This window comes from Dysidea avara, chromosome 5, assembly GCF_963678975.1.
Source record: "Dysidea avara chromosome 5, odDysAvar1.4, whole genome shotgun sequence".
Taxonomy (NCBI): Eukaryota; Metazoa; Porifera; class Demospongiae; order Dictyoceratida; family Dysideidae; genus Dysidea; species Dysidea avara.
In genome coordinates, this window is record NC_089276.1 from 3773933 (window position 1) to 3801277 (window position 27345).

General features: G+C 38.3%; 3 protein-coding genes and 1 long non-coding RNA gene across 9 annotated transcripts; 1 reads left to right on the plus strand and 3 right to left on the minus strand.

Annotated features, from left to right (window-relative positions):
- The first annotated feature begins 1980 nt into the window (after positions 1 to 1980).
- LOC136255739 (receptor-type tyrosine-protein phosphatase alpha-like) lies at positions 1981 to 27153 on the plus strand. 6 transcript variants are annotated; one of them, XM_066048591.1, is made up of 19 exons: positions 1984 to 2136; positions 2188 to 2575; positions 2634 to 2693; positions 17153 to 17255; positions 18728 to 18891; positions 19278 to 19373; positions 19430 to 19505; positions 21404 to 21483; positions 22080 to 22116; positions 22414 to 22640; positions 22868 to 23019; positions 25070 to 25219; positions 25267 to 25344; positions 25397 to 25470; positions 25630 to 25736; positions 26121 to 26243; positions 26295 to 26446; positions 26578 to 26713; positions 26971 to 27153. In XM_066048591.1, exons 13-19 carry the CDS (start codon positions 25334 to 25336, stop codon positions 27004 to 27006), a joined length of 639 nt encoding a protein of 212 aa, XP_065904663.1. In that variant the 5' UTR covers positions 1984 to 2136; positions 2188 to 2575; positions 2634 to 2693; positions 17153 to 17255; positions 18728 to 18891; positions 19278 to 19373; positions 19430 to 19505; positions 21404 to 21483; positions 22080 to 22116; positions 22414 to 22640; positions 22868 to 23019; positions 25070 to 25219; positions 25267 to 25333; the 3' UTR covers positions 27007 to 27153. The 6 variants fall into 6 exon arrangements, with proteins under 6 accessions (XP_065904664.1, XP_065904661.1, XP_065904662.1 ...); XM_066048592.1 differs by having other exon boundaries at positions 1981 to 2575; positions 22072 to 22116; XM_066048589.1 differs by having other exon boundaries at positions 1981 to 2575.
- On the minus strand, positions 6688 to 10466 carry LOC136256534 (uncharacterized). Its single transcript, XM_066049515.1, has 3 exons — positions 8308 to 10466; positions 7926 to 7987; positions 6688 to 7241 (listed from the first exon to the last, which is right to left on the minus strand). The coding sequence occupies exons 1-3, from the start codon at positions 10464 to 10466 to the stop codon at positions 6688 to 6690; spliced, it is 2775 nt and encodes a 924-aa protein (XP_065905587.1).
- On the minus strand, positions 10728 to 12212 carry LOC136256535 (uncharacterized). The gene has a single exon (XM_066049516.1). The coding sequence runs from the start codon at positions 12210 to 12212 to the stop codon at positions 10728 to 10730; it is 1485 nt and encodes a 494-aa protein (XP_065905588.1).
- LOC136255744 (uncharacterized) lies at positions 22685 to 27338 on the minus strand. The gene is made up of 3 exons (XR_010701079.1): positions 27228 to 27338; positions 25586 to 25765; positions 22685 to 23000 (listed from the first exon to the last, which is right to left on the minus strand). It is a non-coding gene; the product is annotated as an uncharacterized lncRNA (long non-coding RNA).
- Positions 27339 to 27345: the final 7 nt, after the last annotated feature.

Here is a 27345-nt window from a genome sequence, read left to right on the forward strand (position 1 = left end):
ACAGAAACAAATTGCCCTGTAGAAAGATCAGTTAGAAGAAGTTACCTTTTAGAGTGTTCAGCTACAAAGAAACCATTCTGTAAAGAGCTCAGCTGCAAACAAATCACCTGTACAGAATTCAGCTACAAACACATCACCCTGTAGAGAGATCAGCTAGAAGAAGTTACCTTGTAGATCGTTCAGCTACAAACAATTCACCCTGTAGAGAGAGCAATTAGAAGAAGTCACCTTGTAGAGTGTTCAGTTACAAAGAAACCACCATGGAGATTTCTGTAATCAATATATGTGACCGGATTTGCGAAAAGGGGTCTTCCACACACATCCAATATTCCGTAAACGTTGGAGATCATAACTCAGTGTTCAAGTAACATATTAACCTGAAAATTTCACCATGTATTCAGCTATAGTGGTGCGCACCACTGCCCAAATTTCAAGGCAATAGCTCTTTCCAATCTGAAGTTATCAATTGTCAAAGTTGGCAAATTGGATGTGTTTGGAAGGCCCCTTTTCGCAAATCCGGTCACATATGTATTATATATATAATTTGTACATTTACTGATAAAATATTTAAAGTACATCTACTTCATCTTTTCTTCTTCCTGTAGTAAAGAAAAAAAAAAGGTTAAAAAAGTCCCAAAGCTGGCCATAGGCCGGCTTTGGGGTATACAAATACAAAAAGAAATGAAATCTAATCCAGAACAGCCAAGCTGTAAAAAAAAGTGTGCGGCCCTCAGAAAGGCTATGGTGAAAAAAGATGTGAAATGCAAGGTGGCGGCCAAGAAATGGCTGTGATGGTAGGTTAATGGTAAAAATTTTAATAATGATAATTTAGGTAAATTTTATGAAGCGGCACAAAAATTCACCTGAATTGTCGTTATTAAAATTTTTACCATTAACCTACCATCACAGCCATTTCTTGGCCGCCACCTTGGATTTCCCATCTTTTTTCACCATAGCCTTTCTGAGGGCCGCACACTTTTTTTTACAGCTTGGCTGTTTTGGATTAGATATATGTATCTTGAAGAGCAAGTTTTTGTGGCATTCTAAGCATGCAAAATATCAACAGTTCATAAAAAGCTGCTTTTTAGAAATATTACTTTTGTCAAGTGCAGTGAGATTGTAATTACAGAAAATCATAGAAAAGTGTTATATTATTTCACACACATGTAGGGATTTCAGAAGCCTAATGCTTACATCGCTACTTTTAAGGTGAGAATTTAAGTGCAATGGTTGTCATAGCAACATGTATTTGTATGGGTGTACAATGTGCTAGTGTTTCAACTCCAAATAAAGAACACCATACAACAAAAGTAAAAATTGATGGTTTTTACTGTAAATTCTAGATGGCATTTTATATGCTCTTTGAATGCTGTTAGTTTAAAACTTGTACCTCTTTAAAGACCACCTTGCTATACAGGTGATGTCAAACAGACCCTCAAGATTACCTCATATTGAGGCCTTGTAATTTTGCCCCCCAATAATGATGCATCAGATATGTGTGTGTTTGAAGTCACTGATGTATGTAAGAATAAACACTTTACAATGTGTGTAGTTGATGTGTTGTGTCTAAGCCTGTACTATGTACAGTAGCAGAATCTCTATCAACATTAATTTATCTAGTGATTTATAATATCCAGTGTACTATTGTACACTAACATGCATAATGTACATACACACTGATTTAGTTTACACTCATACATCACTGTGTCCTTTCTATTGTAGCCTCAGCAGTCATCTGAGGTTCCTTTAGAAGTGAAGCATTTCTTCTTCACCAGTTAGCCTGATCATGGTGTGCCACAGTTTGCTACTGCTTTGATCTCCTGCTTTGATCTCCTGCTTTGATAGTGAGTTATTGGCACAAGGTTCTGGGGGCACAGCTCCCTGCCACGGACAGACATCAAACATTAGATTCATTGATAAACTGTTTTCAATATGCTTGATTCCATGAAGTCCTAATCTCAATTATGGCTGGTGCGTTAGCCAAATAGGTACATATCCAAACTGATACTCCAATTGTAAACTCATTATAGAATGTCTTGCAGACTTCCTGCACATGGTCTTGGCAGTCTGATTGAGTTGTCATATGGTGGTGGTGGTCCCATATTTGTAGACCATTCCATTGAAATGCTTGGTAAGGTACGGTGAAACCATGGATGAAAGAATGTGAGAATCTGTGCATTTCTTTAGAGGAATAGGCTTGGATGATTTGTGTGTTGCTAAGTGCTACACACATGACGTGTACAGTAATGCAACATAGTGATTTGAGGAAAGCTAACTAGTCACTCAACAAGTTGCCCCATGTTGTTGTAGTGCAACAGTGAAATGTTTGCCAACTATTTCTGTGCTGTATATTATTTGAAGAATGTCAATTATGTACTTTTTATTTGCATGTGCCACATCTTCAATCCATTCAATAATACTGTATACTGGTCGTGTGTTAATAACACTTTAAGTACAATCCTCAACTTTGTTATAGGATCATACAAAGAAGCTGAAGAGAGAGCGTGTTTGGAAGCTGAGTACCTATCTAAGTGTAATGATGATACAGAAGGTACCAAAGCAGACAGTCCAAAAGGTTGATAATTCAGAATAGTCTTGAGTACAAATTATCTTTTCAATTTATGTATATATAGAAAGGCAAAAGTAGAAAGAAAAAGAGTGACACATCAACTGTGGAGAGTAAGGAGATTCAGGTATGTAAGCTGATAAGCCATGTATCTTTGTAAGTTAATGGCAAAATAATAATTCAGGGAGTTACATGCAACAGCTTAATATCCCTCTTTTTTGCAGAAGCCCAAAAGGCAAAAAAGAAAGTTAGTTGGAGAGAACACTAAGGTGTAGTACATAGCACATGCTATTCTGCTTCATTTTTTTTGTCATAGAACACAAATTGTGACATAAATATGGAAATGGGTTTACCTACGTTATTGCTATACATATTTGCCTTAGTCTAAACTTTTGCCTCCTTAAAAGAATACAATATGGGTATTAAAAGAATAATGTAAATTAGCTTGAAATTTAAAGAGCAATTCAGCAGCTAAACATTGCGTTGTACTCAAGGAATGCTGATGATTATAGTTGAGTGTTAGAGGTCTGACACACAGCATGACATCAACCTGTCCGAAGAAATTTAATCCATTAGGTCTTGAGGTGTACAGCAGTACTATAATATATTCAGATCAGAATGGCATACCATACACGATAATATATTTGCACATTGCAACATCCCTTAATTTTAACTATGTGTAGTGAATAAATTGTCATTACTAATTACTCAACCAATCTGCACACACTGCTTGCATTACAGACACAGCACATCATCAACTTGCAATCAAGATGTATAAATAAGAAATTAAAATTAAACGTCATTGTTGCCTTTTTCCATCACTACAGCATATAACCTTCCTGGTAACCACCTCTTGTACAAATCACAATGATCACTACCAGCTTGTAACAACTGTGGTCAGATGGCACAGAAATCACTGATACTTTCTTAACATTTTCAGCTTGTGGTAAATTACTGCATACTGCTTTTGACTGCAAAGAGGAATTGTTTCTCTTATCAGAAACTCTCCTGAACTACTAAGCTCTGAATATTGTTTTCTTATTTGCGAATAATACAGATATGGATCAAATGAAATTACAAAGGACGATACAAGAGACAGTTACAAAAATAAATTTTCTGACAACATTTGAAGCTTTACATTTGCATGTGAAAATGATGAATAGCAAGCAGTGCTCCACTCCCATATCTTTCTTCCATGATTCTAGAAGCAACTTCAATATATCTACAACTTTACTTCATTTACCAGATTTGCTGGTATACCTTTCCAATGTTCATTCCCTCCCATATCTGTTTTGTTGTCACATTGGCAAACTGCCATGACTTGTTTGAGGCTTGTTCAACAAGGGGACACAACTGAAAGAGCATTCAGACACTTCATTACATGAAATATACATATTAAAGCTTTTTAAACACTATGCAGGGACTGGAGAGCACATTAAGGATGCATCAAGTCATATAAGGTTGCAACAGCTATTACTAGAATTAAATAAGTAATTAAAGTAAGCAGAAAAACCAAGGGCTGTCTCAGAGGATAGCTTCTGGGTGACAATACTGCTGACTAATGTCATTGTTTAGAGCATTCTCAACATCCTCCTAGAGAATCACTTCCAAATGTAACATCCTTAAAGTTGTTTCATGTCCTTCACCTCATTCTCTTAGACAACAATTTATTTTTGTGCAAGTTTTAAAAGTTGTGGCTACTATGGCAAAATTGGAAAGAATATGATTGACCCTTAGCTCTGGAAGTGTGGGCATCATTCTTCAATGAGTTTTCCACAGACACACAGTAAGGTTTAAATTGTAACCAAAAGAATGAAAGTTGGTCCACTTTAGGTGAGTATTGACAGCAATTATCATATTTAAACCATTATCAGTAGTGATACACACTTGCTTCTTGGATTCTAAATTTCATGATTTCAACAACTCTGTCAGAGCATCACTTACATTCTCTCCAGTATGTTTCTGAGGGAGATACAGATTGTTTTAAGACCCCAAATGTACTAAACTGTGTAGATTAGGTAAGGCTGAAGTTAATGGCTTGACCACATGTCAGTAGTAACAGAGGAGTAATTAACTGTGCTAAGTTCAGCTTTAACCGATTGTCGAATGTTGGTATACAAATGCAGTAAAGCTGTGTTAGAAAAGTATTTTCTACTGAGTAACTCATACTGAGAGTCAAATGTCTTCAGCAGGTTCTTAAAACCAGCCTTTTCAACTGAATATATTAGCATCGTATCTTTTGCCAAGCAGTATGTCACAGAGTTGATAAGACTTTTTACTTTGGTGACTATACTTTGGCGTGAAGGCTGCTAGAAGGCATCACATACAGTATAGGTATGCAGTGTAGTACAGGTGCAGTATTTTGCTAAAGTTAATCACTTGAAAATGACTTCATTTACCAGCCTTAAACTTGGATACTGCTGCAACAAAGGATGATGCAGTTTTAAATGTGACAACAAATTAGATGTATTTCCACCTTTTGCTAAAACAGGTTTCTTACAGTTTCGACAAACCACAGAGTCTGGCCTCTTCCCTTCCATATCAACTCCAGCTTCAAAGCTAAAGTATGTCCAGACTGATGATTACTGCCTGGAACATCACCATCACTTGGAGAACTAGATGGTCTTGGCACCATTTTAATACATTTGTGCATGCTCTGCCAGGAGCTTGTAACATGCTAGATGCCCACTGAAAAAAATAATTTTATGAAGCCTTGTTTACTTGTAACAGCTTGTACACGGTAGATTGTAACTTGTAACTGAACATAAATAGCAGCTGGAAAAATACAACATTCACTGCTTTCACCCACACATTTAATTACACAATGCCATCATTGTGGTTTTAGTTTTGCACTAATTAAATGCGTACAGTATTAGGAATACTGGTATTAGCATACTGCCCAATACTAGCACATACAGTGCTACTTAAGATGTTAGCTCTCTTATCCATGCAGTCTAGTTTACACTACAGTTTGTAATCAGACATGTCCAAATTCACAGCTAACACCTTAAAGTGGATCTGTCAGCTATATAACTATTAATAAACGTGTGTGTGTAATGCAGTGCATGTGCGTGTGTATACGTGTAGTGTGCATGCGTACATGTGGGTGCATATACGCATGTGTAGGTGTATGCTCGTGCGGGCATGTGTGTGTAGTATAATGTGCACGCATGCATGTGCATGTGCGTGTACTAACTTCCTCATAGTGGCACTCCTGGGTTCCATGATATTGGCATTGCTAGCCAACAAACGCATGGCTTACAGCATGCATACACATTTACTTTACTGCTGTTTGCTCCATGTCTTACTGCTATTGTCCCTTATCTATCCATCCTCCTGGGAACCTTCTTGCAAAAGGACTACAGTACAGTATTATCAAAGAAGATTATAAATGGAGATGCTGTGTATAGTTTGAGTCTGTAGTCTGTGTGTGTGTGGTAGTGTAATATGTATGTACGTAGCTATGTATTCATTTGTAACAGAAAAACAACTTCTATATTGTGGCTGAATAGAAATGTGTGTGAAGTGATGTGTGTAGTGTTAAATGTTTCTTGGAACACACAAGACTCACATGATTGATAGATTACATGCATGACTGAAAAATATTGTATTCATAAGCAACTGGTGAAATTAAATAAAGTTTGGCAAATTTCCTTGAAATTCCACAATTTCACCACCAAATTTTTATCCTTCATTGTTTGTGATGTATACAGTATGCTCAAATGGCAGTGTAGACATGATTGTGTTTGTGATATATTCTCTAGTGCTGGTGTGGGTCGTAGTGGTACATACATTACACTGGATACTATGCTGCAGTGTATGGCAGTGACACAAGATGTTAACGTGTATGAGTTTGTGCATAATATGCGTATGAAACAAGTTTTCATGGTTCAGACACAGGTATTGTAACTATATGTGTGTACCAGCCTGGTTACCAGGTTAAATGCTTAGTGATGCTGTTGTTGTTGTTTACAATACCTGTGTCACGAAGAATAGACAAACAACGAGCAACCAACTACTAACATTATTTTACTCTCAAGTAATTTTCATATAAAACTAGTGGTACATATAGCAACCATACAATTACGTATTATAATAATGACATCATAATTAACAATAAATTAGTCAGTGTTCTCTTCATGACACTCCCGACACACTGAAAATGAAACAATGACTGCATCAGTACGCAACTGTTCAGTAATCTTTCTACGAGCATTAATAGCAGCCTTTCTTCTGCCATGTTTCTGCTGATCATCAATATCTGCACCAGGAGATGCCCCAATTGTTAGTGGATCATTGTTGTTCACTACCGATGGTATTTCTAGGGGATAAAGATGACTGATCGGTCTATCCAAAATACCTTTATTTGGCAATTGAAGTTTCACTGAACGTACTTGATTATCTCTTCTTAAAATAAGTTCTTTAACCTTTGCTAATTTCCACGCCCTGCGTGATATATGTTCATTCTTTACTAAAACAATCTCGCCAATTTGTGGTTGTCGCAACACTTGTGACCTGGGGCCTTTATGATTCAGTGGTAAGGTTTCCCTTAAGTTTAACAAGTAATCCTGTATCCAAGACTTCCAAAACATTTGTAACTGTTTTTGGTACTTTCTCCAGTATACTAGTAATTCCTGAGCAGAATCTAGTTTTGGAATATATTCATCAGAATCATCTGTGTCAAAAGGAATAGCATTGTTGTAGCTTCCCATCAAAAAATGAGAAGGAGTCAAAACAAAGCTGCATTGAAAATCTTCATGTACGTAGGTCAAAGGACGGGTGTTTATGATCGCTTCCACCTCGGTCAACAATGTTATGAGCTTATCCCAATATAATACTCTCCGGCCCATTCCCTTTCTTAAGGCTCTCTTGACCATTCCTACAAGTCGTTCATAGAAACCCCCTTGCCAAGGGGCCAATGCTGTTGTAAACTTCCATTGGATTCCTTCATACGAGAAAAAACTCACAACTGTCTCATCTCTATATACCTTCAGCCACTGTTGATCTAAAGCAGATTTCACCAAACGGAACTGAGGAGCATTATCTGAAATATTTGAGTTGGTTTACCTCTTCTAGCTATAAATTGGCATAAACAGTCCAGAAACAATTGACCCGACAGTCCCTTCACAAGCTCCAAGTGAATCGCCCTTACAGCCAAGCATGTAAATACACATACCCACATCTTTTCAACAGCATTGTCTTCCTTAACTTGAATGGGGCCAAGATAGTCCAATCCAACAAATGTAAATGGGTCTGACTTGGATACTCTTTCTTTGGGCCATGGTGGCATATTTGGCAAACAAAAGGATTTTCCATCATGACGTTTACAAACTACACATTGATGCAGTACATGCCTGACCTCTGCTCTTCCTTGGGGAATCCAAAATTCTTCTCTGAGTTGGCTGAGAGTATGTGATACACCTGCATGAATCAGACGAACATGAATTTCTAGAATAACAAGTTGTGTGAAAAAACATTTACGTGGAAGTAGCTTGGGATGCTTCATTTCCTCACTAACATCAGCATTGGAGTATCGTCCATAACATCATAAAATTCCAAATTGATCTGTCTTCAAACCAAGTTGCTTTTGCAAACAGTGCTTCTTATTATTCTTCAAAGCAAGAAATACATCATTAAAATAACTTTGCTGAACAGAGTAAATCCATAAAATTGAGGCCATTTTGATTTCAGTTCTAGAAATAAAACCTTCACTTAAACTCTCTAAAACAACTGCCATTAACCTGTGTTTGAACCTCTCTCCATCAATCTTTCTCCACACTTTCAGTTTAATAAATCTTAATACATACACTGACACTCTCAACAACTTTCGAAGAGAAGAGTAAAATGGTTCCCTCAACCCAAATAAAAACAGTTGCTTGTCATCAAGTTGGTCAACTCCAGCAACATTGGCCAATTCAATAAATGATCTGGATCTTCTTACTTCAGTTTCAATCTGTTCTAACTTCTCCACAGTAATCTCTGGCAGGTTCCAAGCAGGCCATGATAAATGATTGGTTCCCAGCCAGGAAGGGTCATGCCACCATAGTGAACATTCACAAAGCTCACTCACTGATAGTCCACGAGTGGCCAAATCCGCTGGATTGTGACCAGAAGCAATATAGCGAAGTCTCAAGTCCCTGTGTAATTTGATCTCCTTTACACGATTCTCTACAAATACAGATAATGGTTTTGTGGTTTTTATCCAGTGCAGTACACATTGAGAGTCAGTCCAAAGAAATTTCTCTTCAATACTCAACTTCATTTCATGCTCAACAAAACTAACAGCTCTCACTCCAATTAATACTGCTAGCAGCTCCAAACGTGGTATGGTAAACTTTTTAAGTTTAGCCTTTGATTTAGATTTTTCTTTTCCAGTAGGAACAAGATGCATCTTCGCAAAGACAAGATTTGTCTTTGCAGTTGTACCATCACAAGTTCTTAGATAAATGGTCGTAGCATAACATGTAGTAGAGGCATCGCAAAACACCAGCAACTGATTAACCCCTTTACTCTGGTTTTCCACAAGTCTTTTGATGCTCAAATTGGAAACAGAGATCAACATCTTTAGTATTTGATTCCACTCCCTAACAAGATCACCAGACAATGGTTCATCCCATGACTTAGAAAGTTTCCATAATGTCTGCAAAAATACCTTTCCATGAAAGGTCACTGGTGTCACAAGTCCAAGCGGATCAAATATTTTAGCCACAATATTAAGAACATCCCTCTTTGTTACAACGCCATCCATCATTACTCTGTCCACTCCTGGAATATGTACTAAATCATCTTTTACATTCCACAAAGGACCAAGTACTTTTACTTTGCCATCAGCTGAAGAAACTCTCTCATCAGCTGAAAGAAATTCCAAAAATTCTACTGCATTTGAGTTCCACTCACGCAAGTTCATGGAAACTTTCCTAAAAATTTCTTTTGCTTCCTGATAAATACTGAAAGTCTGCTCTACAGAATCAGTTCCAATAAGTACATTATCAACATAGATATTACTCATAATATCCAGAGCAAGAGGTGTACCTTCTTTCAGTAAATGATGTTTAAGTGTAGCACCGAGCAAAAATGGACTACATATCAGCCCAAAGGGGACTGTACAAAATCGATACACAGCAATATTGTTATCACTTACATCAGACTTGTTTATATCTTTCAACCACAGGAATCGGGTGACATCTCGCTCATCTTCCTGAACTCCTATTTGGAGAAATGCCTTTTCCAGATCAGCAAGGATGACAATTGAATGTAGCCGAAATCGTATCAGAAGCCCAACCAGATCAGGTAATATCACTGGACCACAGAATAAACAATCGTTCAGACTACTTACAAATTTTTGAGACTTAGCTGACGCGTCATAGACAACACGAACTTTGGTTGTGGCCTTAGCTGGTGTAAGTACAGGGTGATGAGGCAAATAATGCTTTCTAGTACCACTTAATACAGAATTGTCTATCCTTTCAATGATACCCCTGTCTAGTTGTTGACAAATTATGTCATCATACTTTCGAAGAAGTACTTGGTCAGACTGAAGACGCTTGACCAATGATTTCATTCTCCTCAAAGCAAGAGGATAGTTATCAGGTAAACATACATTAGATTCTTTCCATGGCCATTTAATTTGATACCTCCCATCCTCAAACCGAACACTCTCACAAAACTTGTGTAATGCTAGATCGTCATCACTTTCTATCATAGGGTCCGCAATTCCAATGATTTCAAGGGACCGCAACTTATCCACAGGTTCAAATGTTCCAGATAAACAATGTGAAGTTGCTCCAGGCAACATAAAATTAACTGTAGATACAAACAATGTGCTGATTGGCAAATCATGGTCACCTCCTGGACATTTGCCCGTAACTATGTATCCAAACTTTGAGGGCAACATAAACATCCCAGAAGGCAAAACTACTTTGTCGCCCCCAACAATTTCCCAAAAAAATCTGAGCCAATCAGCACATCTATAGTTGTTGTCTCCATTACATTAGGAATAGAATCAGCAAGCTGGTCAGGTGAGATCAATCTTAAAAACTCAAGATCCTTTTGTAACAGTGGTCCTCTTTGAATGCACCCAGTGATCTGTTGAAGCACATTGGCAGACAGTGTCATAAAAGAACCATCATTGACCTTTACCTTAAATGTAACAACATATGTGTCAACATTCCTTAGCCTTTTGTGCTCCAAATGTAGAAACTGAAAGATTTTCTTTATGCTCTGAGTGTAGCTTTAATTTTTGTGCAAATTTGGTGGTTGTGAAAGTCCTTTGGCTTGCACTGTCCAATAGCACTCTAGCATTAATCAAAGTCTGCCCATCAGAAGTTTGGATGGGGACAATTGCTGTTTGTAGCAGTACTCTTTCATTCGAAGCTAACATTGTATGAGTGACATGAAAGCCAACTGTTTGTTCAGTAGGACTAGACTCATCATGTAAACTGTTCTTTGCAGAAGGTAAACTTGAACTATCAGCAACATCTGAAGCCCTATTATGCTCAGTAACACAAAACATGTTTGCTCCTTCTGGAAATTTATCAGGGCATAAACAACGGTTGTGGTAACCTTTCTTCCCACAATGATCACAAGCTTTCTTCTGTGAAATAGGACAACTTTTGACAACATGTCCAGGTTTCAAGCAAATAAAACATCTCCCATCAGAACTCAACTTCTGCTTTCTTTCTGATAAATTCTTATACCTATCACAGTGATCATTATAGTGGTCACCCTTACAGAAAATGCAGGGACGCATTACTATTCGAACACTCTTACTATCACTGATACTACTGAATACCTCTGCAGGGATATTATTGGTTGGATGGTAACCCTTTACATTTGTGACCTGATGGACTGGTTTGTCCAAACAACTTTTAGAATAAATGGCATACCGGTAAACATTCTCCTGGATTCTAACAAATTGAAAAATTGCTGATCGCAACATTTTCATATCCCAAACATCAGTAGGTTTCTTTGTTTCTTCTAATTTCATAACAACTTCAGTTGGAAATTTATAAAGCACTAATTGTATTAGCATTCTCTGATTATTTATGCTCTCACCTTGAGCCTCCAACTGCTGTAGTGTCTTTTCCACACAATCATAAGTTTTTTGTATCTCTGTAAACTTATTACATGACCTTGGTAAACTTTGTAATTTCGCATATAGCGATTCAACTATCACCTCTTTTCTACCATATCTTTCCTTCAATAAAGCAATTGCAGTGTCATAATTTTTGTTGTCAATCGACAAACCGGAAATAGCTGTTGCTGCTGTACCCTTCAAAACACTTTTTAGGTAATTGAACTTTGATACTTTGGGCAAGTTCTGCTCATCTACCGATGTCTTAAACATGTCCCAAAATTCAGGCCATTGCTGTACATTTCCGTCAAAACAAGGAAGCTGCAATTTTGGCAGATTGACCTTAATGTTAGTGTCTTGACCTATGTTGCTAACCTTTGCTTGACTTGAGAGATTTTTCTGGGTCTCTAAAAATTGATTCTGCTGTTCAATTTTTCTTTCAATACGTTTAAGCCTACTGTTAAGCCGACTTACAACCTCACTAGCATTTATTAACACCTCAACATATCCTTCAGTACCTTCAGCAACTCGTGTCTGTTCCTTTTCTTCTGCATCCTTGGCTTCTCCATGCATTTCCCTCAACAGCGAGACCCAATCGTGGTTGCATCTTTCCAAAATAGAAATATTAGTGGAAAAACGGTCGATTAATTCCTCTACATTTATCTCTTCTTCTTCAACTTCTTTGTCATTAATAGGTGCCGAAAGAAGCTTTTCAGCATCCTGAGTGTATCTTAAAAGCCGCGCCTTCGACGGACCAATCAGCTTGCGTATATATTGGGCCAGACATCTCTGGCGACCCTGCTCACTGCGCCAAATCTTTGTCACGAAGAAGAGACAAACAACGAGCAACCAACTACTAACATTATTTTACTCTCAAGTAATTTTCATATAAAACTAGTGGTACATATAGCAACCATACAATTACGTATTATCAAGACACACGGTAGTGTGTCGTGCGGCCCAAGTAGCCGGCGCGCCACACCGTGAGTATATTTACAGGAAGAAAGTAAACGCGATTTTCACACCTTTGTATCTCCGTGATTCCTTATCCGATTGAAACCAAAGTTGCTACAGAAGTGCCGGCTAGGTAGGGGAGTCCACATTTCCAATTTGAAGAAAATCACTCCAGCCATTTCCGAGATACGAGCGGCCAAAGTTTGGGTTTTTTTTCTTCGTTTTTTTCTTCTACTTCTTTTCGCACACTTTGCAAAATCCGCCATAAAACGCGAATTCGTGCTCCAATCGGGCTGAAATTTGGTACACCTAAAGGGTTCATTAAAGCGAATCTCAGTACCAAGTTTGGTAGGAATCCGATGAACATTCACGGAGTTATGACCAATTATTTGCGTAAAATAAGGTCGAAGGTCTGTCACGCCCACAGGGTAAACCGCTAGAAGGAATGAGCTGAAAATTGCTATGTAGATGGAGTAACTATCGTAGGAGTGCCTTTTTGTGGTTTGAAAGGAATCCAGTTCAAGGCCATCGAGATATGACACAAAACCCAACCTGTGTCACAATTACGCGATCGATTTTTATGAAAAAAAAAACTATTAGTTTTCACGCCTACCAGGCAAACCGCTTAGAGCAGTGAGCTGAAAATCGGTGTGTAGCTGGAATAATTATCATAGAAATTCCTTGCAGTAGTACAGAAGAATCGGATTATAAACCACTGAGTTATGATTCCAAAGCCAACTACGTGTAGCATATGCGAGATCGAGATACTCTAATAGAACAGTCACTCTAATAGAGCATTCAGCTACGTATATAACTTACTCCATTACAGAATTATATGACATTGCAAGTTATTCTGTAGGGAGTTCAGCTACAAACAGTTAATCTTATAGACAATTCAGCTACAAGCAAGTCACCCTGTAGATAGTTCAGCTACAAATATGTTACTGTAGAGATTCAGAACATTATAAGTCACACTGAAGAGAATTCAGCTATAAACAAGTCACCTTGTAGAGACAACAAGTCACTCTGTAGAGAATTCAGCTACAAGCAAGTCACTGCGTAAAGGGTTCAGCTACAAAATAGCTACCCAGCAGAGAGTTCATCTAGATCAGCTACAAACAAGTTACTTTATGCAATGTTCAGTTACAAGTAAGTCACTCTGTAGAGACTTCAGCTACAAACAAGTAACTCTGTAGTACAAACAAGTCACCGTGTAGCTGGAGAGTTCAGCAACCAATCAAAAAAACCACTCTGTAAAAAGTTCAGCTATACAAACATGTTATAACTCTATAGAGAAAGTTATAACTCTATAGAGAGATCAGCTAGAAACAATTAGTCATCCAGTAGAGAGATCAGCTACAAGTCATCACCTTATAGAGAGATTAGTTACAAAGGAACCACCATGTAGAGAGTTCAGCTGCAAACATATCATCCTGTAGAGAGTGCAGCTATGAACAGATCACCCTGTAGAGAGTTCAGCTAGAAAAAGTCATCCTGTAGAGAGATCAGCTAGAAGGATCACCTTGCACTGTTAAAAATGAAGTGCTATGATAGCACCTGAAAATGCTATGGTAGCACCTAAAAGTGCTAAATTTTGACTGCTCCAGTCAAAAAATAGCACCTAGACGTGCTACCATAGCACTTCATTTTTAACAGTGTGTAGAGAGTTCAACTACAAACAAATCACTCTGCAGATAGTTCAGCTACGAACAAGTCACCCTATATAGAGAGATCAGCTAGAAGAAGTTACCTTGTACAGAGCTCAGCTACAAAGAAACCATCATATAAAGAGTTCAGCTGCAAACAAATCATCCTGTAGAAAGTTCAGCTACGAACAGATCACCCTGCAGAGAGATCAGCTAGAAACAAGTCACCCCATAGAGAGAGCAGCTACAAAGACACCATCCTGTAGAGAGTTCTATTACAAACAGATAACCCTATAGAGAGTTCAGCTACAAACAATTCACCCTGTAGAGAGAGCTCCTAGAAGATGTTACCTTGTAGATAGTTCAGCTACAAACAACAAACCACCCTGTAGAAAGATCAGCTAGAAGAAGTCACCTTGTAGAGAGTTAAGTTACAAACAAACCACCACGTAGAGAGTTCAGCTAGAAGAAGTTACCTTAATAGAGAGTTCAGCTACAAAGAAACCATTCTGTATAGAGCTCAGCTGCAAACAAATCACCTGTACAGAATTCAGCTACAATCAAATCACCCTGTAGCTAGAAGGAGTTACCTTGTAGAGAGTTCCGTTACAAAGAAACCACCATGTAGAGAATTCCGCCACAAACAAACCACCACGTACAGAGTTCAGCCAGACGAAGTTACCTTGTAGAGAGTTCAGCTACCAAGAAACCATTCTTTAAAGAGCTCAGCTGCAAACAAATCACCTATATACAGAATTCAGCTACAAACAAATCACCCTGTAGAGAGATCAGCTAGAAGAAGTTATCTTGTAGATAGTTCAGCTACAAATAAATCTCCCTGTAGAGAGATTAGCTAGAAGATGTTACCTTGTATTAGGGAGTTCAGCTACAAAGAAACCATCATGTAGAAAGATCAGCTAGAAGAAGTCACCTTGTAGAGAGTTCAGCTACACACAAACCACCATGTAGAGAGTTCAGCTAGAAGAAGTTACCTTGTATTAGGGAGTTCAGCTACAAAGAAACCATCATGTAGAGAGTTCAGCTATAAACTATACCTTGTAGAGACATCTGCTAGAAGAAGTTACCTTGTAGAGAGTTCAGCTACAAACAAATTTCCCTGTAGAGAGATCAGCTAGAAGCAGTTATCTTGTAGATAGTTCAACTACAAACAAATCACCCTGTAGAAAGATCAGCTAGAAGAAATCACCTTGTAGAGAGTTTAGTTACAACTAAACCACCATGTAGAGAGTTCAGCTATAAACTATACCTTGTAGAGACATCTGCTAGAAGAAGTTACCTTGTAGAGAGTTCAGCTACAAAGAAACCATTCTGTGAAGAACTCAGCTGCAAACAAATTACCTGTACAAAATTCAGGTTCAAACAAATAACCCTGTAGAAAGATCAGCAAGAAGAAGTTACCTTGTAGAGAGTTCAGTTACAAAGAAAACACCATGTAGAGAGAGCAGCTAGAAGATGTCACCTTGTAGAGTGTTCAGTTACAAAGAAACCACCATGGAGAGTTCTGTAATAAATATATGTATTATATACATAATTTGTACATTTACTGATAGAATCAGAAATATTTAAAGTACATCTGCTTCATCTTTTCTTCTTCCTGTGGTAAAGAAAAAAAGATTGGTTAAAAAAGTCCCAAAGATACAAATACAAAAAGAAGTGAAATCTAATCCAAAACAGCCAAGCTGTATAAAAAGAGTGCGGCCCTCAAAAAGGCTATAGTGAAAAAAGATGTGAAATCCAAGGTGGCGGCCAAGAAATGGCTGTGATGGTAGGTTAATGGTAAAAATTTTAATAACAACAATTCAGATGAATTTGGTGCCGCTTGATCTTGGCACAAAATTCACTTGAATTGTTGTTATTAAAATTTTTACCATTAACCTACCATCACTGCCATTTCTTGGCTGCCACCTTGGATTTCACATCTTTTTTCACTATAGCCTTTTTGAGGGCCGCACTCTTTGTTTACAGCTTGGCTGTTTTGGATTAGATAATAATGACATCATAATTAACAATAAATTAGTCAGTGTTCTCTTCATGACAACCTGTATTGCTGCTGTCCACTCAGCTGTTTAATTGGGTACCTAGTATTAACTGGGGAAGCAAATGCCACCTGTCCATGTCTCACATAACTGTTGAGGTTAGGTAAGACTTTGGATGCCTACACCTTCACCTGTGAGATATGGTACAGCCTCCTGCAGGGTAGTAGTCCTGCCCCAGGAGGATCTGCTTGCACTGAATCCTATCACCTGAGCAGTGCACTGTTTTGTAACTTTCAATGAGTAGAAGTGACTGTGTATACAGCAGCCAATCACTTTGCTTTGTGTGTGTGCATGTGCGTGCATATACTGATGTGTTCACTACTCCACAGACACAATACACGTTCATTCACGATGCATTGGAGGAGTTGATCACATGTGGTGAGACAGCCTTCAATGTACAAGACATGGTCACTAGGGTCAACAGACTGAACAGTGTTGTAGCTGGAAAGGGAATGACTGGCTTCAAGGAACAGTTAGATTTATGTATACTTGTACTCTACTGGTAGTAGTGTGTACGTAAATTTGTTCACTGTAGTTATTGCAACAAGTTAGTCAAAAGTGGACTGAGGGGGCTGCAAGAAAACATTCGGTAGAAAAACTTTGCAAGAAAACATTTGCGAATGCACCTAAAATTGCAAAATTTGTAAATGTTTTCTTCCATGAATCATTCTTGTTATACAGTATATCTGTGGGAGAACTTTAATGTCTTATATACAGTAGAATTATTTGACATTGATGTGTACATGAAATATCACAAACTACACATACAGTGCCTCTTCTAAAAGTACAGTACCACTTCTCTAGTGAAGTGCTGTTTTAGTGTCGTTTTACTATTGTTCTCTTCTCATTGTCATAGTGGTGGTGATAAACACTGACTCATCATCATCTTCAGCCGGTTCCATCATTGGAAGAGTAGTAACTGGTCTACTGATACTAGTAATAATACTGTTAGCATTGAGGTATGTGACTTTGTAGTGGTGTTTGTGTGTGAAGTTGCATGTGATGGTTAGGTAACAATTAACTGGAGCATCAATTGTCAAAAATGACTGTTCAATTAGAATATTTTGTTAACAATGGGATGTGTAATTTTAAACACCCTTCCCCTTATAATTAATTTAATAGTCTTGCAAGCCAGGAATTTTCTTCTTGTGTGGGGCATGCATATGGGATGGGGATATTAACTGTCTGGTATTTTGTTGACAAACAGTTAAGCGATGTTGACAAGCACCAGCTGTTTTTATTTGCTCTGTCAGAATTTTAGTAGTGCCAACAAAATAATTATAATCAAAGGGTACCAGACGTTTTCTATGCTAGACTAGCTTCTAGAGTAGGTGTACTATGGTTAATATGCATACGTGTATGTTTGTACAATTCAGTTTTAAAAGCTTTCTAAAACATACATGGAAATGTATTGCTACACATGTACCATCCTTCTACATATGTTGCCTTCAATAGTAGCCATCTTCAATTAGTGTGCACAACACACACATTGATACAACACTACCCTTGATATTGCATGTACAGTAGGACCTCGATTATCTGAACCCTCAATTATCCGAGCAGTAGCGGTGAATGTTGTATTAGGGTTTTTTGTTATCATTAAGTGTATGTTCTATTAGAGTATTTTGTCACAGGTGTATGTTTTATTACAGTAGTTCAACAGAGTTCTGTATATATAAAACAGTGGGCTTCATTTATCCAAACAAATTCACTTATCTGAACATATTTGTGATTCAGCTGGCACACAGGTGTTCGGATACTGAAGGTCCTACTGTAGTGTAATTTGTTAGGAAGGCTTGATAACTCCATAAGGGGAATGAGCTGTTGTATATGAATACTGAAAAAACCTAGTGTCTGAAGATTCCTTTTATTGCACACCAGACAATGAATGTTTAAGCTAAATGATAGTCACATACTGTACAAATGCATGACCAGTTCTAGGAGCTTTGAAATACTGTCATAGCAGAAATTGTGTATGTTCTAATAGAGTATTTAGTGTAGTTTGAATGTTAGACACTACAAAACCAAAACTAAACCTAGTTTTACAGGAGGCCCTACCAAAGGACTCTCTCCACCCAACCAGAGGTTTTTGCTTATAAAATGAGCACAGTACACTGATAAAACTGTCAAATACTCTAATAGAGCAGTCACTGCATTTAGGATTCAGCTGCATGTAAATGATTGCCACAACTCCTGGCTCCTACCTCTTGTATGAAATATCCTCAGTATGACCTTGTCAGGTCCCACCTCCTTTGATGGAAAATCAACATATGATAATGCATGCAGTCAAGTGACTAATCTAAGTAGCATTTTGTACAACTTAGATTTTAAGAATGAGTTAGCATTTTTGTGATTTCATCTCACTGATCCATAGCCTAACTTGAGTTTTGCATATATATAGAATTGTATATCTGTATTGCTACTTCTCCAGGCATTGTAGGAGTGATAAAGCTCAGGTGGCATCAAGACACCACAGTTCTGCACGAAATGACAACAGCTCATTATCCAGTAAGAACTCATTGTTATCAAAAAAGAATGGAAGTACAGTACCAGCCTCTCCTGCTGATATACCTATGACACCATTGGATGACAATAGTTAGTATCAGTTGCATTAATCGTGATTGTGTTTATGTGTATGATGTGTACTGCGTATTTGTGATAATGTGTGTGTTTGTGTGTGTGGTGTGGTGTGTACTGTATCTATGTGTGTGTGTACGTGTGTACATGCGACTGTGTGTGTGTGTGTACATCCTCTATTCAGAGTCTTTGTGTGCATCTCTATATACAATGGAAACTGTCTAAGCTGGTCACCTTTGGGCCAAGATTTCTTGGCCTTAATAGGCGGGTGGCTGCTTTAGACAGGTAAATTAGTGTATAAACTTCTCACTAGAGGAATATAAAGCTGGTCTTTTTAAAGAGGTGGCCTTTCTATACAGGTGGCCACTAAGACAGGTTCCACTGTATAACATTTTACCATGTAGTGAAGCAGAGAATGGAGCCGATTGCAGTGAGCAAGTTTCCTGCTTACGTTCAAGAAATGCACAGATTGTGACTTGGGTTTTGAGACAGAATATGGAGTAAGTTAACAATATCTCATACCAGTGAACTGTATCCATCATGTACCTGCCTCTAGACCATCAGTGACCAACCAAACTTCACCATGATGTCAACTAACGTGGCTAAGAATAGATACCTTAATATCAATCCTTGTGAGTGTATTACCTGTTAATGTGAACACATGTGTGCAATCTAGACACCTGGTAATGATCCTAAAGTTTCCTTATAACCAGGACATTGTCAAAGAGTCCATGATATACAGTACAATGTGGTGTGCTTCTCTGTTTGTTTGGCTTAGACCATACCTACAGCTTTGTCCTACTTTGTACAGTATTTATTCAGATTGTTGCTGCTGTCGTTTAGCTTATGTATTTTCTATGGAGCCTTTCAACTTAGTACTTTAAGTTCAGGATACACAGTCATCCTATCATATGTGTACAGGGGTGTATATAGACCAGCAGTTTAGGTTGTGAACTGACTGACATCAATGTTGCTGCTGCTGTGACTGGTGGACTTCAATTTAATACTCTAATAGAACACACATATACAGGCTGTACATTTAATACTCTAATTGAACAATCACTTTTTAAAACTGTCATGTCATGTATGGTTCTCACCTAGTGGACCTTCACCCAATACTCTACAGTATAAATTTTTTTAAAGTTTTGCCTTTGAATATATTCTTGTAAGATAAAGCACCACGTTTTTGTGAAAAATTGTCCCTCTGAAATGACCCATTTTTCTGCTGTAGTAACGAAATACAAACTTATCAACCGACAAACCTTTGTACTATCATCAAGGATTGGCTTAGTACAACATATTAGGTGCCTTTGTATGACACTTAATTTTACTTCACAAGTAAAAGGTATATTGGATTTCAAAGCAGCTGTGTGTATACCATATAAACGCTGTGGTGTTTATTACATTAGTCCATAAAATAGTTGTGGTAACTATTCAAATTTGACCAGTACTTAATGTTTGAAAATGATGTCAAAGCCCTTATTTTCAAAATTGATCATGACATCACTCAAGTGCAAAGGTACGGCAGTTAACCAAGTAAATATGGTCTGTTGTGAGAATTAGAAATGTGGCATGTACGATTGCAAAAAAACAAACCCTCACATTACACACACTGCTTAGGATCATCTGATGGACTACCTCCCCAACACTTCCTTCTCCTCCCTCTGTTGTTAACAACACTGACTGTTCATATCTTGCATGGTGGGTGACTTTGAGTGCTCACGCCAGCCTTCTACAGATTACTAGCAGGAGTGAACTGACTCGTAGCACCTGAGTGGTACACAAGTATCCCATTACTGGTTCACTGGGTAGTGCTGGTTTGTGTTTTTAGCTTTGTATAGAGAGAATATCCTATGAATACACTTAGCACAAGACAAAGCTACTTGACAGCAGACTCCAGCCCCCACTATTGTCCATGGCCTATCTGCCCTCTGGGGATGGTCTTAATCCAAAGTGGTTACTCAGTGTCCATTGGCCAGATGGTTTAGCAGGTACCCATTGATGTCACAGGTGGGTGGGTTGCTTCCCCAGTTAACGCCAGGTCCCCAATTAACAGCTAGGTAGACTGGAGCAATGTTTCTTGCTAAGGGAAGACTGGATATATTCAAGCATCAAACCTGCTGATTACCAGGCAAGTGCTTTACTTGGCTATGCTGCCTCTCACGATGCACATACACACATACACACACTACATCTGTACACAATATCCCAATTACACACATTGGTACAACATCCCAGTAACACATACCCTACAGTATGCAAATGATTACGTCCAGATACAGGGTAGGTTATCCCACACCCTTAAGTGACATGTTAAAGTGGTACTACAGATGTTCACTGGTCCATACCACATACACCTCAACATGTTATTGATCATACTGGTGTTGTCCTTGCTGACATCGCATGATCTCACTACCTAATATGGTATGGTAGTGAGATCACATTATCTCCTATATTGTTTTCTGAATCCCCAGGCTATGTTCTGTAACTAACAAGTGCTTGTTGTTGCATTATTGACTACTATTTACAGAAGACTATGCAAGAGTGAAATTGCTACAGGTCTCTGGTAAAGGCAAAGACACTGATTATATCAACGCATCATATATTGATGTAAGTATGTGTGTGTTTAGATGTTTGCAGTAGTGTTTGGATCATGTATGAACATTTGCCGCAAAAGGCTCAGTACTGACAGTAAATTACACTAACTCATATACACTACTACACTAAGCCTACCCTACTCAGTCAAACAGAGGCACAAGCTACCAGTTTATTATGTAGATATCAGTTTGTGTGGTCTGGTCATTTCCTGTGAGGGTGTGAAGTGCATATATTACCAAATTAGGCAATAGTAAAGCATGGTGGTTTTATAATACAAGGCAAGTTGGTTTTCATTATTTGTTTTATTACCATAAATATGTGCTTGTATATATAGACTGCATATTTGTGTGTGAGTTTGTGTGTGAGTTTGTGTGCTTGAACAAACAAACTTACATGTAGTACGTATGCTAAAGAGCAAGTTTTTGTGCAACCTTCTGAGCATGCAAATATCAACTGTTCATAAAAAGCTGATTTTAGAATATAATATATAACATGTTTTTCTTTGTTCTTCACTTCAACTGGTATTACTGTGTTGCTGTCAAGTGCAGTGAGATTGTAATTACAGAAAGTCACAGAAAAGTGCGTTATATTATTTCACAGACGTGTAGGGATTTCAGAAGCCTAATGCTTACATTGCTGCTCAAGGTGAGGATTTAATTTGAATGGTTGTCATAGTGATATAAATTAGTATGGGCCAGTAGTACAATGTGCTAGTGTTTCAACTCCAAATAAAGAACACCATACAAATTTACTGTAAATTCTAAATGGTGTACATGCTCCTTGACGCTGTTAGTTTGAAAGTTCTAGCCCTTTAAAGACCACCTTGTTATAGAGGCCATGTCAAATAGACCCTCAAGACGTACCTCATATTGAGGCCATAATATATTATAATTTTGGTCCCCAATATAATGATGTATCAGACATACTGCTATCATTATCCAGGTCCCTTACCTGAGACAGTTAAGGACTTTTGGCAGATGATATGGGACCACAAACTAAAGACAGTAGTGATGCTCACTAAACCAGTTGAGGCTGGTACACCAAAATGTGCCGTCTACTGGCCAGAGAAGGTCAATGAGACATTAGTACTGAAGCCTTCACTACACATCAGAATGACTTACCTGCAATACTTTGTTGACTTTGACATGCGTGTGTTTGAAGTCACTGATGTACGTAAGAATAAATACTTTACATTGTGTGTAGTTGATGTGTTGTGTAATATGTACAGTAAACTAGAGTAGCAGAATTGGTGTCAACATTAATTTATCCAGTGATTTATTATGTCTTCAGTTTCAAACTGTACTATTGTACACTAACATGCAGAACTATATACACAATGTAATACACACAGACAGACTGATTTAGTTTATACTCATACGTCATTGTGCTATTGTAGCCTCAGCAGTCATCCGAGGTTCCTTTAAAAGTGAAGTATTTCTTCTTCACCAGTTGGCCTGATCATGGTGTGCCATAGTTTGCAATCTCCTTCATTTAGAAAGTCCGTAAGAATTACTCATCAAATGGTCCCCCTATGGTGGTGCATTGTAGGTTAGTCTGATGTGTGTATGTAGTGTAGTGTAGTGTGTTTGTACATGCTCGTGTGTCTGTACATGTAGTGTTTGTGTATACCTGCATGCATGTGTACATGTGGGTGCATGTGTAAGCTTGTGTGGGTGGGGGTGTGTGTGTACATGTGTAATTGTGTATGTGTGTGTAGCGTAAAGTGCATGTGTGCACGTGTGCATGTGCTAACTTCCTCATAGTGGCACCCCTGGGTTCCATGGCATTGGCATTGCAAGCCAACAACAACAAGGCTGCTTACAACACTTACTTTGCTGCTGTTTGCTCTAGACCACACCTCACTGCTATCCCCCCTATACCTATCCATCCTCCTGGGGACCTTCTTGCGTGGCATAAATAAAAGACTTTTAGGACAACAGTAAAGAAGATTATAAAAAGGAGATGCTGTGTATAGCTTGAGTGTGTGCTCTCTGTATGTGGTAGTGTTACATGCGACCCGCTGAGCAAAAACTGTTTTTACACATTCCTCGAATTCCATTATATTGTTTCTCTGTTATCTATAGTAACAAAGGAGTGGACAGCCAAAGTTTCAGCTTTTTGTGATGAGTAGTCTTGGAGTTATGGCGCTAGACAGTTGGAACAGGAATAAACTCGATTTATACAGCAACACTACGGCAAATAAAATACAGGTTCCTGTGTTATCAATCATAACTCACTACTGACACAAGCTACAAAGACGGGGTTTGACTCAATCTGTTCACCATGAACTGGCACATCGATCAAGGTATAGTGTTTTCTGTGTACTTCTCCATGTGGACAAAGAAGAAGGCCACTTCAACAATCAAATGACAGCCGAAAACTTTAGTTTTTTACCACATCTTAAATAAGTGCCCATAACTCACATACCATACGCTGTACAAACATGAAACAAAGATTTTCTTACTCCCAATGAACAGGAGAATCTGGTGGTGTATAGGTTTAATTGATTTGAGCTTTGTTTCAGTGCATACCAAAGCAATTAAAACGTGCATAAAAGTTTTATGTGACACATGTATTTTTACCTGGTTTAATTCAATATGTTTTTTATAGCAAAATAGAATTTTGCAAAAATGGCCAGTTTTCACTCAGCGGGTCACATATACTGTATACATCCATGTATGTATTCATTTGTAACAGAAAAACAACTTCTATATTGTGGCTGAATAGAAATGTGTGTGAAGTGATGTGTGTAGTGTTAAATGTTTCTTGGAACACACAAAACTCACATGATTGATAGATTATATGCATGATTGAAAAACATTGTATTCATAAGCCACTGGTGAAATTAAATAAAGTTTGGCAAATTTCCTTGAAATTCCACAACTTTACCACCAAATTTTTATCCTTCATTGTTTGCGATATGTATAGTATGCTCAAATGGCAGTGTAGACATGACTGTGTTTGTGATTTATTCTCTAATGCTGGTGTGGGTCGTAGTGGTACATAATATTATATTACACTGGATACTATGCTGCAGTGACACAAGATGTTAACGTGTATGAGTTTGTGCATAATATGCATATGAAACGAGTCTTCATGATTCAGATTATTACAACTATGTGTGCATGGGTACCAGGTTAAATGCTCAGTGATGCTGTTGTTGTTTACAATACTCACATTGCTGCTGTCCATTCAGCTATTTAATTGGGTACCTGGTATTAACTGGGGAAGAAAATGCCATCTGTCCAGTGTCCATGTCTCACATAACAGGTGAGACTTCAGATGCCTACACCTTCACCTGTGAGATATGGTACAGGCTCCTGAGGGGTGGTAGTCTTGCACTGAATTCTATCACCTCGCACTGTTTCATAACTTTCAATGAGTAGGAGTTACTAAGTACACAGCAGCCAATCGTTGTGTGTGTGTGTGTGTGTGTGTGTGTGTGTGTGTGTGTGTGTGTGTGTGTGTGTGTGTGTGTGTGTGTGTGTGTGTGTGTGTGTGTGTGTGTGTGTGTGTGTGTGTGTGTGTGTGTGTGTGTGTGTGTGTGTGTGTGTGTGTGTGTGCATATATAAAGTGTGATGTGTTCACTACTTCACAGGCACAATACACGTTCATTCACAATGCACTGGAGGAGTTGATCACATGTGGTGAGACAGCCTTCAACGTACAAGACATGATCACTAGGGTCAACAGACTGAACAGTGTTGTAGCTGGAAAGGGAGTGACTGGCTTCAAGGAACAGTTTGATGTATGTGTCCCTTATGTAGCAATGTGTAGGTAGTTTCTTCACTGTAGTTGTGGACTGAGGGGACTGTTCTGATGCTCTCTCTCAGCACAATGTCTCTAAGAACCGTGACAACTCATGTGTCCCATGTTAGTGTATAGTGGTACCAACAAGTATATACATTGCTTGTTGTTCACACAGACAACATCAGTCGGGTGCAGATGAAAGCCACTCCTCTACCTGGTTCAGACTACATCAACGCCTCATTTGTGGATGTGAGAGTTTGTTTTTGTTTGTACAGTAGAAATGATGTACAATTATTACGTACACACACACACACACACACGCACACATGCATCCACACACAGAGTAATAATGTAAGGTTTGTACCTGTGATATCATTCAGGACTACAAGCAATGTAATGCATTCATAGCCACACAATGTCCGATGGAGAACACCACCAATGACTTCTGGAGGATGATGTGGGAGTCACAAAGTGCTGTCATCGTTATGTTGTCCAACCCAGAACACGACAAAGAGGTACACAACACATCAATGTGTTACATGACCTAGAAAGGAAGGGAGTGGTACATGTAACCTACTACACTGGTATTTAGTTACAGTGTTCACACTGTACACTTTATAGCAGGAAAGTGGTTTGAGTATGATACCAATTACCAGATTTACCACCCAATAAGTGACTACATGGGAAAAAAATTGAACAAAAGTCCCACATTTTAACTGCTATATGAGGAAAGGTCGGATAATGTTTTCCCTTATTTTTTAACTGAACATGTGGTGTTGTGTGTCATAACTTGTCTACTCTACAAGCATGTAACACACATTGTAATGATAGCTCACTTGTGCATGTACACATTAACATGCACAAGTCAGACAAGTAATGTATTGTATATTGTTGGACAGAATTTCTACAAGTTCTGGCCGGATGATGAGACCGAGTATGGTAAGGTGAAGGTCAGTCTGAAGTCTAAGAATGAAAGGAACAGCTACAACGGCTACAAATTCTCCATCGTTGGAGAAGCTGTGGTGAGTGGTACCTGAAAGTCAAATTGGTTGATTTTTGTAATAATCTTGTAGAAGGCAGTTCCTCTACAAGTGACACTACTCCACTACACTGCCTGGCCCTCAGAGAAGGCACCCAGCAACACTAAGGCTATACTGGGTGTGACAAAGGAACTGTTAGAGATACAACGACACACAGGAAACAAAGCCATCACTGTTATGTGCAGGTGAATAAGACGTCTTGAATAAGTGTTGCTCTTATAAACATTAAGATCATGAATTGCTTTTGTATGAATAGTCATTCACTCTACAATATGGTATACAGTTCTTTAAGTTGTATTGTATGTTTGGCCTATAGTGATGGTTGTGGATGTACTGGATCATTCATTGCTATCTACTATACACTTGAACGTGTGAAGGCTGAACAGACTGTTGACATATTTCAGGCAATTAAAAACTCACGTATTTGTCAGACAGCCCTTGTCTCCAATGTGGTAGGTTGAGGTGACCCAGTAGAACCTGTCTGAGCCTGTGGCAAAGTTTTTTGGTCTTTCTAAACAGGTGGATTACTCCCAATTTGGGAATTGAACAGCTACCTGATTATAGCGGCCATGCCAAGTAGCCACCCCCCCAAAAAATTATAGCTCACATTTTTGGTTCTACTTCACAGCTAGTGGTTTTTTATACGAGTGGTCTCTAAGACAGGTTCTACTGTAACAACAAACCTAATATGGTATTATTATTATTACAGGAGCAATATCAATATTGTGCTGGAATTTCTAGATGAGTTTTCAGCATATGCAAATTTTATGTAAAACTTTAAATAGTGTACATACATCACATCAATACTCTACCACATGTAACACTTAGCAGCAAACTACCATTGTGACACATGTAAAAAATAATTATATTTAAGGTATTTCCTTAGGCGCTTATCAAGAAACTACGTTTACACCATCGAGTTGATGCAAGACAAATTAAAAGTAACTATACCAATGCACTACTTACACAAACTGGTATTCGTGTCAGTTACACCTGAAACGGAGTGCCGGTAACCAGCTTTTGTTCTGCGATCTTGTACTCAGTTATAAGCGCCTGGCGTGTACCAAAGGTTATGTGCACGTGC

Coding starts and splice junctions, on each gene's coding strand:
- LOC136256534 (XM_066049515.1), bottom strand. CDS start 10,466: ATGTTTATGTTGCCCTCAAAGTTTGGATACATAGTTACGGGCAAATGT. Junction 7,988..8,307: donor GGAGAGAGGTTCAAACACAG/GTTAATGGCAGT, acceptor TGATTCATGCAG/GTGTATCACATACTCTCAGC. Junction 7,242..7,925: donor TTCCCCAAGGAAGAGCAGAG/GTCAGGCATGTA, acceptor CTTTTGACACAG/ATGATTCTGATGAATATATT.
- LOC136256535 (XM_066049516.1), bottom strand. CDS start 12,212: ATGCATGGAGAAGCCAAGGATGCAGAAGAAAAGGAACAGACACGAGTT.
- LOC136255739 (XM_066048590.1), top strand. Junction 25,737..26,120: donor ACCCAGAACACGACAAAGAG/GTACACAACACA, acceptor ATTGTTGGACAG/AATTTCTACAAGTTCTGGCC. Junction 26,447..26,577: donor GCCATCACTGTTATGTGCAG/GTGAATAAGACG, acceptor TTTGGCCTATAG/TGATGGTTGTGGATGTACTG.